Here is an 11920-nt window from a genome sequence, read left to right on the forward strand (position 1 = left end):
ATTGCAGTATGCAGTTTCGTTAGGACTTTAATAATTTATTTCTTTGCTTTCTTCTCCTCACTGGATATCTTTGGGGGGTTTTGTGTCTTTCTTATATTATTTCAGGTGCTGCAGAAGTACTGGAACCGTTGGAAGTCCTGTTTGGAAGAGAAGGAGGAAGAACAGCATCAGGCCTTAACATCAGTGGCTCATGCCCATTACAGGTATGCAGAGAAATACTAATACAGACTTGTATAAATGCGGAATCTGTGGGCTTTTGGTTCTCTTCTTAAGTATGGTAATACCTTTGGGGGCATGACTTGATGGCAACTGCTCTGACATTTTCTGTGAGTAATGAACAATTTATATCTCCTGCATCTCTCTGGAATGTAAGAGGGAGATTGAGGTTCATTTAGTCTGCTGACATTCATAAGACCGGTATGTTTTCTGAAGGAATTGTCTCCTGTGTGCTGACATTCTCCCTTTTTGCTTGACAGGAGGGTGTTGATGAGACAGGTATTTGACACATGGCTGCGGAAGGTCTGCAAGCTGCAAGGATATCGAATGGGAGAGAAGAGGGTAAATGTAACTCTTGTACCTTGCTTAGGAAATAGTCACTGTCTGTGAATATGAGTTAGCATGAGGTGGACTTGGTTGCTGTAAATTCTCTTTTCCCTGGTGAGGGATCAAGTCAGGGGAAAGGGATTACAACCAGTATTTACTGATCACCTTTTTTAAGTTAAGTAGTTTGTTAATAATAGAAACAAGTTAATATTAGAGGATTTCCATTTACATAGTTCATTCACTTATTCCCTCACCCTGTAAATGTGTGTGTGCTCTCTCTCTCTCACACAGTCTCATAGTTACTTTGTTGAAATAATAATAATACTAAATGGCCAACCCCAGTCATTTAAGAAGTGCATGGTTGTACTGAGAAATTAGCTGCTTCTAGGTAGGTGTCTGTAAAGTTCTTTACAGGGCCCTTCATTTTTTAAGGGGGGGGGGTGTTGTGCATATATATATATATATATATATATATATATATATATATATATGTAGTCCTGGAGTCTTTACATGTAGCAGCCACTATGGCCTTTATGTGGTCTCTTACAGAACTCCAAGTTGACAGTAGCACATGTGGGTGTCTTTGTGCAGATATGGCTCACCCTTGGTGGAGGGAGATTATCAGTTCTTGTACATTCAACAGGACTGGTTTCTGGAACTTATCAGTTCTTAGGAGTCCTTCACGTGCTATTTATCAGCTTGTGTTTTTCCTCTCTTTGGCTTGCTGTTTTTTGGTAACAGCTCCTCCACCCACATGCACATAGGTACCTGCAGAGCAGGTTACATAGCCTCACCACAAAGGGGCTTTGCTGTTCAGCCTCAGAAAAACAAACATTGGACAGTTCTGTGCATGTCATCTTTAAGATGTTTCCTGTTGTTTGTAGCTGCCTGTGCTGTGCATTCACTGCCACCTTCCCTCATCTCAGGCTGTCCTCCATTTTGAAAGGCAGCTCTTGCGCTGCTGCTGGTCCTGCTGGCGCAGAAGAGCAGCTGCACGTTTGGAGGAGCAGGAGGGCTTGGTTCGTGCAGGAGATCACTACAGAAAGCAGCTGCTGCTAAAGGCCTTCTGTCTGTGGAAACAAAAGACTCAGGAGAGAGAAACAGAGTAAGATTTATTTTGAAACAGAGAATGATGTGGATTGGCCCTGTGGCAGCCTGCTTTGGACAAACAGCATTTAATTCACAATGGTGATCGCTCCTTTTAGTGCTTTGGAGTCTACTAAGTTGTCTTCAGTAAATGAATTACTGAAAATAACAAATGTGGACTCATGTCTGTGCTAGAAGTGCCCAGTAACATGGATTGCATTGTAGGACAAATAATTATTTTTCTTATAGGAGGCTCAAGGAGACAGAAGCATTAAAATTTCACTGTTCAAAGTGTCTACAGCAGACTTGGAACAAGTGGAGAGAGGTGAGAGAGTTAGCAAATGGGGAAGAGCGTGAAGTCTTCCTGTTGTGTTTGAATTGCTTGTACCCATATGGCTAGAAGTGAAATTGTTTATTTTAAACACTAATCATTCCTAAGCTCTCCTCCCTTTTCATGTGGATAAAACCAGTTTGGTGTGGGTGGAACAGGAACTGTGTAGGGAGAAGGGGGAATTCTTTTTGTTCATGTATCTAGATATGGTAAGAATAGGAATATGGTTTAGATGTACCTGGGAATGTAATCAGAGTTAGTGTGATGAAATTGTCCCTACCCACTACTGGGTGTTTCTTTCTCAAAATTCAAGTTAGAAGTTTGCAGCCAGGCCTTTGTGTATGACCTGTATTTGTGTTACAGGTTGTCATAAACACTGTCACAGAATACTTTCATGGTGAGTCCCTTTTCCTTACCATGATATGAAGGACCAGATGTGCCTTGCCTCATGTCTTAAAAATCGCTGAGAATTTTATAGTTGGAGCTGCTGTGTTGATGCAGACCTGTTAACCTGAGTGGTTTACATCAGTCTTCAAGAGAATTCCTGCAAAGGGCAGGGGAAAAAAGCACCTCAACTAGGCATTTTGGGGACAGAGCAGAGTGCAGCATCAGTTTGAATGAAAAGCTGTTACAGCAAGGTGAAGGACTGATTCTCCAGAGAATGGAAATGCTCCTTTTCCCTCCTGTCTCTGCCATTACTTATTTTCCCTTCTTCATGTGTATGTATTTTTGGTTTTTTTTTCCATTTTCTCCTTCTAGTATGTGGGACATCAGCGTGAGAAATGGAGGAAGCTGGTGCAAGCAGATCTGCACTATCAACATGTGTTGCTGGGCAAGACCTTGGCAGCTTGGAAGGTAGGATGGAACAGCCTTTTTGAGGCACTTGTCTGTATGTGCTGTAGTGTTTCAGTGAGAGCTGAAGAGCTCTCACGCTGCTTCACTGGAGGCACATACACATCACATGTGCAAGCTAGAATGGAGGCTCTTGTATGTAGGGCTGTATGAGCTCTGGCATTGCTTTTTGGAGCAGAAGAACCAAGGTAATCTTGTAGCACTGGTGAATGGTATATCACAGCTAGCATTAACTATTGTGTAGTGACTGCTTGCTACAGCAAAGCAGCATTTTATTTCAGTGGCTTTATTTTTCCCCCTGTATTTTACTGCCAGGGCTACTTATAAGTTAGTAAGAGTTAGATGCTAGTAAGAGTTTCTAGAGGTTTCCTCTCCTCACAGGTGTTAACAGTTGAGGTAAATTTACCTCTCAATACTATTTTTTTTCCCAGATTTACCAACAAAATATACAGTGCATTCTGTATCAAGTAGCTGAGAAGGAGAAACAGCACACTCAACTGCTGCTGCGGTGAGCCTCTTCCTAGGAGCATGAGAGAAGTGACTGCACTGCAGTCAAATTCATTACTTTCTTTCACTGCCATGAACTTCTTTTGTAACTTTCTGAATGTTTGGTGCTGGGAGTGGACTCTGCCATGCATTGCTGTTTCTTTGCATGCAGATCATCTAGGTAAAAGAAATCAACCTCTTCCTGTTTGCTATTTGTTTTTCTTGATTATTTTTTAAATCTCTGTTTAGTCCTGCAAGAGTCATCAGACATCAAACTGCATCATTATGGTATTAACTACATCTTTTGTGATATTAAAGCAGCCTGGAAGATGCAGAGCCTCTCTTGCATTACAGTGAGGAGAGTGATTAAAGATATTATCACATTGCACTGTTTGTAGTTATTTAGTTACCTTATTTATTTTAATGCTATACAGCCTGAATCACTTGGAGAGCCCGATTGGCTCAGCTGAAGCTGCTGGATTTCAGACTGTTCTGTTTTGCACTGCCTTCTCTTCAGCAGAGACCTGAAGGGGCAGAAGTTGATTTGCATGACTGAGTTTATAGATGCAGCTGGTTTTGGTTCCCTTGTGAGTAGGAAAGTGCTAAATGAACAAGTGAGAATCATTCTTAATGGGTTTGGTTTTAACTTTTGCGTGTATTTTTGCCTTCAGACAGGTGCTGTGTACGTGGAGAGAAAATGCTCTTGCTCTTATACATGAATCTGAGGCAACTACACGGGCAGATGAGCACTACAGGAGAGCAATCCTGTCAAAGGTAGGATCTGTACAGCAGGTGCCAAGGTCTGAGTACAGGTGCTGGTTCAGGCAGGGGTCAGATAATACAATTAGAAGGACCAAAAACTTAAATCTAAGAGCCACTACTAAGAGAGATCTGCAAAGTGGGAGTCTCATTCTATTTTTACAGGTGTCTCTGTGAGCTCATGGCTTTTTCTTTTCCTTTTTCTCATTCCTTAGAAGGAATAAAATGCCAGTAGCATGACACAGTAGTATTGGAGAGGTGGGGCGGGGAGGGGATGGATGAAAGAGAAGAATGCCTTGAAAAATGCCAAGGGGACCCTCTGAAATACTTCTGCATTTAATTTGTAGGAAATTCTGTCTGCTGAGCCTTATGTGAAAAATGAGGTGGAAATGGTTATGTTACCAGCGATGGGGGAGTACATTGTGTCCCCTTCCATTGCAGTGCCAGTCTGTGTCCCATCTCCTGTTTGCATTGCATCCTTAGGTGCTGCTGCAGTGGAGAGACACTGCCTGGCTACAAGCCTGTCACCGCCATCTGAAGGTGACAGCTGTGGTGGAGGCCAGAAAACATTTGGATTTAGGTGAGCTGGTGTAGATGTTGAACTCTCAAAAGTCCTCATTGTCTGTGAATGAACCACAAGCAGTGTGCTGTGTCATCTGTACAGATGAAGTGACTGGATGGTCTCTTGGCTTACAAAGGATGTCCCCACAGAATGGAGAGTGAATTGGGACTCCAGTGATCTGCTGAATGCTGCTTGTGTTACTTTTGTTTCTCTGTTTGTTCTTTTTTACCATATAATGGATGGTAACGCTTCCTTCCTCAAAGGAATTTTCCATTACTGATTTTGAGAACCTCAGACATCTGTTTTGAGGGCAATGCAAGCAGTGTTATCAATTACTGCTTCAGTCTTTCTCTAGTAATTCTTACTGAAAGACCCTCAAATTCTGCAAGCATTTTCATGATACCATGGTAGATTCTTGACACGAGGACTCTGAAACACAGAGGGCTTTCCTAAAGGTTGTAAAGAATGCCAGTGGCAGCAGGGGAGACTTGCAAGTCACAGCTCCCTGTGTGTTACATGAAGTGTTTCACAGTTCTTCCTGTACTGAATACCGTCAGTGCTGAGTGTTGTCCAAGTTGAGTATTGCTGAAACAGTTGGGAAGAGTAGCTGATCACTTGATACTCTGAGATTAACAGTCTCCCTTTTCCCCTAACAGTGCATTTACAGAGCCTGTTTTTGCACTGGAAGGAATTAATGAGGGAGTCTCTGATGCTGAAGGCTCAGCACCACAGGGCAGCACAGCACCACCAGCAGCACCTGCTCCAGAAGTACCTGGTGAAATGGAAAAATTATCATCAGCAGTGTCTTGGGAAAAAGGTGAGAAGGATCAGCAAACTTCCCAGTCTGTGGGAAGTTACAGGTGTGGAAGAACACACTGTGCTCCCTGGTGGAGGGAATGGCAGTCTGGGCTGAGAAGGAGCATGACAGCTTTGTGTATTGAGGAGGAAGGAGCATGGCTGTGTCCTGCCTGAAGAAACTGATAGAAGTAACAGACTTAACAAAACAACCTGAGCTTACTGCAAATGAAATCCCTGCTGGGCTCGTAGATGTCTGCACATGGGGTTACACTGTAGGGCACTTGGGTATTGAGGGTGGCCTCACCAGAGCAAAGGGAGGGTGATAAAGGCTGTTTGCTAGCTGTTCCAGTAGCATTTGGCTAGATAAATGGGGTTTGTCTGTAAGTGACTCACTGTTTTGGTTGCCTTGCAGCTGCTGCAGAGAAGGGGAGATGAACTAATGACTCGTAGACTTTGCTCTGCTTCCTTCTCTTGCTGGAAAACTCGGGTAAGGAATTTTTCCCTGGGTAGACACCTAGCTTCTTGCTAGTCATTCTCCCTTCTCCTTCATGTTCTGTTTACACAAGGACCAAGAAAACCTTATTTAAACATTTTCAGGACTTTTTTGTTCAGCTAGCACAAGAGACACCTTTCTAAAGACTGGGTGAACTGAGGGTGTTTCTGCTCTGGCTCTACCATCACTTCCTCTTTGCTTGGTGCTTTGGCTGGTGTTCCTGGTATTGAGTATGTGAACTCCTAACCTGGTTGCTGTGCATTTTTTTTCCCTAATAGCTGTTGCATCAGCAATGGGAAAAGCAGAAGACAGTGCAAGCATTGTGGCACTGGTCCCTTTCAGTGCAGAGAAAGGTAAGGGGCTGTGCAGGGCAGGGGCAGGCAAGTGAGTTTGATGTGCAGATCCTATGCAGATTTGACTGCAGTCAGCAGAGTGCACACTGAATGTCTGTTTCCTTTCTTCTTTGGGGTGCTGTATGTTATTTTGGGATGCTGGAAAACTTCCTAAAATTTCTTAGCTAATTTAAAAATATGCACATTTTTCCCCATCTGGCCTCAGCTGACTTAAATCTCTGTCCCTTTGTCACTGTGGCAGTGTCCTGCTGTTGCTGTAGCTCTGCCTATTCCTATCCAGTGGAAGGGAGGGAGAGTGTTGCTGTCTGCAGGGGGAGTTCCTGAGTTCCTGGCCTGGAACCTGTCTGTGTAATACTCACAGCTCTCATTGTTCCTCTTGTAGGTATTTGATGCTTGGCTCAGTTTTGCCAAGGGGCAGCAGAAGAAGAAAAATGGCATTGAAAAGGTCACAGGAGTTCATCACACAACTCCTTTGAGAGAGGGTGTAACCCGTGCCTTGAGAAACACTGCTGGCATCAAACAGCTGCAGGGACAGCTCCATACCCAGCCCCAGCTGGAGGTGAAAGAGAGATTGCTCAGATATATATCCAGAACTGGGCTGCTCTGGTCTCTGCTCTGTGTGTGGGATGTGTGTTTGTGTGTATGTGCATGTATGTATCATGGAGCTCCACATCCCAGCTATTGTTTAGATCCTACATACACTTCTATCTCTGGTTCAAAGCATTTCATTCAGCTGAAACTAGAGGGCCTCAGACTCATTGGGAACCTTTCTTAATGAAACTATTTTAAAACTGGCCAATTTCTGCCATAGACAATACTCCTGATTGAAACCTTTGCATGTGGGTTAGGTCTCTAAATTCTGTGCTAGAATGAAGCATTAGAGACTACATCTGATCTTGTCTTAGCTTTAGCACTGCTTATACCTTCATATGTGGGCTTGTGTCACCTCTGCCTTTGAGTATCAACCCAGCCCTGTGTGTGAAAAGGATGCCTGTATTGACTGCTCTCTTCCTGCTTCTGGGCAGCATTCCCAGCTCTTTTCCAGGTTTTCAGGATACCAGTTGTTCCATTTGCTAATGTGCAGCTTGCCTTAGTGCAGAAGTACCCAGTTAATTATCCTCACCCAAATGTTACCACGGTGGACCTCTTGATTTAGTTTAGAGAGCTGGTATGGTTTGGAGGCATCAGACTTCTTGGTTCCTTCTCCATGGTGCTTCCTGCTCTCGGCCATCAGATGCTCTGCTATTCTTTGTGTTGGCAGGCAGCTTGCAGTCTTCACCAGTCAGTGTATTGTTGTGCCATGCTGTGGAAGCAGAGGCTCTCTTCCAGAAATTAAATAAGTCTTTTTCTTTTTTGCCATCTCTGAAGAAGCAAGTGACATTTAAAAAGCCTGATGTTAGTCCTGAGACAAGAGGACATTCATCAGAGGAAGAGCCGTGGCCTTCAAAATGCAGACATCTACCACTTCACCCTGCTGAGGGGGGCTCAGTTCTGCGTGGCCTGTGAGTGTAAATTTCCAGTCTCTCCCCCATTTTTCTGGCATATAAGTAACTTTGCACATATGTAATCTATCTGTCTCATTTTTGTGTTTCCAAGTTTTCTCATTGATGACTTAGTTCCGTCCTTAACTCTGACTCTGCATCATGTGGCTGGTGGTACAGTTATACAAGAGCTGCTGTGTAATTCAAGCATCAGCCCACACACAGTGAAGGTATTTGTGACTGTACTTGCCAGTGACAGGTAGAACCAGCTCAGCTATAGACCTTCCACTTTGTGTTTCTCAAGGCAGAACTGAATTTGTGGAGCATTGGCCACTTGTCATAGGAACAGTTATACAGAGAAACATTGAAAGATAGCTTTGATGGGATTGGGCCATTGGGAGAGCTTATCTTGCCCAAGTGACTCAGTGTCACTGGAGCTCTTGTCTTTTTTGCACTGAAGTCATGTGATAAAATGATAATCATCAAGATCCTGGTGTACAGAAGCTGAAGTTTCTTCTTGCCCCTTTCTTTTCCCTTTTCCCTATTCCTTAAAAAAATCCTATTGATCATGGGGCAGTTGCAAGGAAGAATTGTCTATGAATCTTCTCAGTGCAGGACAGGAACCCTACAGGGAAATAAGATTGTAACTTCACATTGCTTTAAGCAAGTATATGCTGCCAAAAGAAGAGTTTCTGTCCTGTTCAGCTGTATTAATTCCACCATTCTTTGTGTTGGTACCACCATTTACATGGTGAACTAGATTCTCACATTAATACAGGTTGACATTTAATCTTTTAAGAATTAGGATTGCATGCAAGGAGAATGTTGCAGAGCAGGGATGAATGATGAAACAGGACTGTTTCTTTAGCTGCAATGCCAGCTGATGCCAATTTACAATAATCATGTCTTAGGGCATTCTTTGTTCTGTTTTTCTTTCCAGAAATGCCATTCAACGAGCCAGGTTACCACCATGGAAGCCTGACTTCCCTCTGGAATCTCTAGAAAGCAAGGAACTGCTGGGACCTCCTTTTACTAGGTAGAAAATCTAATTTTAGAAGTAAAGAAAAGAGGGTGACTTACAGTGGGCATAGTAGAGCAGCTAATTAGAGAGCTGTATCCAAGGGAATGACAGGAGTCTCCCCTTTTTTGCACTGACTTCAAAGGACAAGGCCAACAGGTGGCAATGTATAGTGACCTTATCCTTCTTCCTGTACAGGTCAGAGGTGCCCTTTCAGCAAACATCTGTGAATAAATGTCCTGCACAGACTGGGAATTTAATGCTGACACCTCATGTGGAAGAAAGTGCCTGTAAATGTCTATCTCAGATGGACAATGCTGCTCATCCCCATCCTTCTCTCACTTGTGCTTCTCTCCCACCGTGGACACAGGACATGCACCGAGCTGGGCAGGGGCCAGAGCTGTGGTGTCCTGCATCTTTCATGTCCCACATGAAAGCTGGCTCAGAAGAGGTGAGTGTATTGCTGAAGGAACAGTTAGTGTGTGTACTGGGCTGCTGCCAGCAGGCCTGTTGCTTACTGCTATGTTTTCTTGTGGTTCTTCTGAACTGCCCTGGTTTAGCTGGTTTTTACTTGTTCTAGTTGTCATCTTTAAAGCTCACCAAGTGAACTGCCTCTGAATGCCCAAGAACTGTTTACCTCTAGTCTGAAGAAATCCACATGTGGTGTTCTGTATTTCATGCCTTTTTCCTGGTTGTCTTCTTAGCCAGATCTTTTCCTAGCAAGTGACGTGAGGGTGCTGCCTCTTTGGAGTTCAGAGCAGTTACAGTTTGCTGTCCAGATTGCAGGGATTTAAGAGAAACTCAGGAGCAGCGGGTGTGTCTGAGAGCTTCAAAAAGTTGAAATTCAGTTAACCTGCAAGTAGGTGCTTGCTTTTTGAGCTCCTTATTCCACACAGAATGGGAAGTTTTAATCTTGGTGAAATATCTCCATGCTAGAAATCAAAGAGCCCATCTTTTAAGCTGTGCTGCTTCTGTGGGATTTTATGAGAGGGGCTCAGCACCTAAAGGAGTTGTCTGAGTGGGAGTAGGACTAAATAGGTCAAGCACATCTACTTGTAGGGCTTAGTTAAGAAAACCCTTTGAGAAAAACCCCAATATCATTCTGACCTTCTAGAGACGAAGTCAGCCTGTGAATGGTCACAAAGGAGCCCATTCCCAAGACTCTCAACAGAATTCTGTGGAGAAGTTGCCACCAAATTTGCAGCCACATTTGCTGTCACCTGAAGAGTTGGTGGGAAAAGGGAGTCACCAGACTGCAGGTACATCCTCAGATCCAAACTGCAGCAGTTGCTCATCCTCCTCTCTAATCTGTATGAGACTGTAAGTCACTGCCACAAAAAGTATGTGAGACAGGGCAATCTTGTGTGCCAGCATCAGGAGGTTAAGGGTAGCAGTACTCCTTTCTGGGAAGGTAACTGCAGTTGTATGGATTCTGCTGAGTCTAGGGGCTAAAGCCCTGCTCTAGGCATTGAAGGATGGGAACTGCTTGAACATTCTTTTAGTAAGAATGTGCTCAGGTGCTGGGGTGTTGACATGTACAACAGAACTTGCTTCAGGAGGGAAGTTCATCCAGTGAGCTCTCTGAGATTTCCCTGTACTTACAGTATGGCTGTAAAGGGGACAGATGGTGTCTAAGCACCTCCCATTGTGCTGTTTTAAATGACATCAGAGCATGACATTTGTTCTGCAGGACTACTGTACTTAATTATTTCTGGACTAAATGTGAAAGACTAAATCCTGAACAGGCCAAAACAGTATCTGTAGTACTCAACCATCCACCAGAGCATTTTGTATCTTTTATGTGTTCAGACTGAGTCTTCAAGAGCTTGTTCTGTTGTCAGAACTCCTGCCCTCTCACTGTACCTGATCTTTGGGGTGAACAGGTACATGTCACAGGGTAACCAGACACATGAAAAGCAGTTGGGATGGTTCCTTTTTTCCTGCCATTAAAAATATTTTCTGTTTTTTTGATAAGAAAAAAGAGTGGATGTCTGTTCTACCTCCATTGCTTGTGCCCTATATCTTCCATTCAGATGAAGGGGAAAAGGAACACAGTTCCAGAGAAGAAATGATGTTGGAGAGAAAGGTGGAAGTTGAACTCCAGCATATCCAGCAGCAGATGCAGTATTACTACAGCAGGAAGCAGGAACTCAAGTAATGCACCTTTAGCCAGCCTTTCTTCATGTTGTCCACTCTGTTGCACTTTTTCTGTTATTTCTACCCTAGAAATAATCAGTCTGTTCACAGTAGAACTGTGAATGAAACAGAGAAAAGTTCTAGAGATTTCTATTTTCTCCTTTCAAGTTCACTCCAGGTGAAGGAGAGTATGTGCATAACTACTTCTGTAGTCAGCCAAGTGGTTTAATTATACCTTTGGCAGCTCTTGCAGAAGCATGTCAGAGGTATCACTGGGTGTAATCAGGAGACAGTACAAATGAATTGGGCAGAGCTTTAGTTTAGTAATTTAGCTTTTAGTTATTTTATCAAGAGGAGTGAGGACTGAGCTTTTCCAGCTTTCAATTAAAAATTAAATATGGCTGGTATTTGGTAACCACTCTACTAGAACAAGAAAACAAAAATGCTCAAAAGAAATGGGGCTTGGGGGGGATTTAGCTGTCAGGAAAGGAAGAAGTCAGGGACTAGAAGCAGGAAGTGGAGATGACAATTTTCAGATTCCTCTGCTTTCCAGCATCTTTTGGATTTTGGGGTTTTTTTTTAACCTTTTCAAAAAGATTTTAACCATTGACTAGTTTGAGACAAAAAAATGGGTCTTATTGCAAGTATCAATTGCAAGTCTAAGTTGGCTTAGACTGTTGAGCTCTTAATTGGGATAAGAATCCTTCTAATCCATTTTATCAGGTGCTGTCAGCAGCAGGCAGAGATTCTGCAGCAGTGGCTGGAAATGAGCATGCAACGAGGAGCCCAAGATGGTGTGCAAGGAGTTCAGGAAGAATTGGGTCAGGTGCGTATACAGCATTTAAATTGAAGCTACTGATTATCACTGTGCTATGCACTTAACCTAAAGGCTGATGGTAGCTGTGAGGAATTGTGTAGCAAGCTGTTAGGAAAATGCCAAGGGAAATTTGTAGTCAGAAATAGGCTGAGGAGCAGAGCAGGCTGTGTGGATGCCTCTTCCTGTTTGTTCAGAAATGTAACTC

General features: G+C 43.4%; 1 protein-coding gene across 6 annotated transcripts in view; it reads left to right on the forward strand.

Moving 5' to 3' along the window:
* The window catches only part of SFI1 (SFI1 centrin binding protein), a 28873-nt gene that overhangs the window by 13177 nt on the left and 3776 nt on the right, over window positions 1–11920 (forward strand). For 5 of the 6 annotated variants that reach the window (XM_053993475.1, XM_053993476.1, XM_053993477.1 and 2 more), the window contains exons 12-29: window positions 106–203; window positions 477–558; window positions 1470–1648; window positions 1879–1954; window positions 2720–2815; window positions 3244–3320; window positions 3970–4072; window positions 4541–4637; window positions 5276–5436; window positions 5830–5904; window positions 6189–6263; window positions 6646–6822; window positions 7632–7765; window positions 8685–8780; window positions 8961–9213; window positions 9877–10021; window positions 10796–10916; window positions 11622–11724. In XM_053993475.1, the coding sequence (XP_053849450.1) occupies window positions 106–203; window positions 477–558; window positions 1470–1648; window positions 1879–1954; window positions 2720–2815; window positions 3244–3320; window positions 3970–4072; window positions 4541–4637; window positions 5276–5436; window positions 5830–5904; window positions 6189–6263; window positions 6646–6822; window positions 7632–7765; window positions 8685–8780; window positions 8961–9213; window positions 9877–10021; window positions 10796–10916; window positions 11622–11724 (2148 nt within the window). Of the gene's footprint in view, window positions 1–105; window positions 204–476; window positions 559–1469; window positions 1649–1878; window positions 1955–2719; window positions 2816–3243; window positions 3321–3969; window positions 4073–4540; window positions 4638–5275; window positions 5437–5829; window positions 5905–6188; window positions 6264–6645; window positions 6823–7631; window positions 7766–7859; window positions 7975–8684; window positions 8781–8960; window positions 9214–9876; window positions 10022–10795; window positions 10917–11621; window positions 11725–11920 lie in introns of those variants that run through there. The other variant, XR_008439801.1, reaches the window with a different exon arrangement.

This window comes from Vidua macroura, chromosome 18 (assembly GCF_024509145.1).
Source record: "Vidua macroura isolate BioBank_ID:100142 chromosome 18, ASM2450914v1, whole genome shotgun sequence".
Taxonomy (NCBI): domain Eukaryota; kingdom Metazoa; phylum Chordata; class Aves; order Passeriformes; family Viduidae; genus Vidua; species Vidua macroura.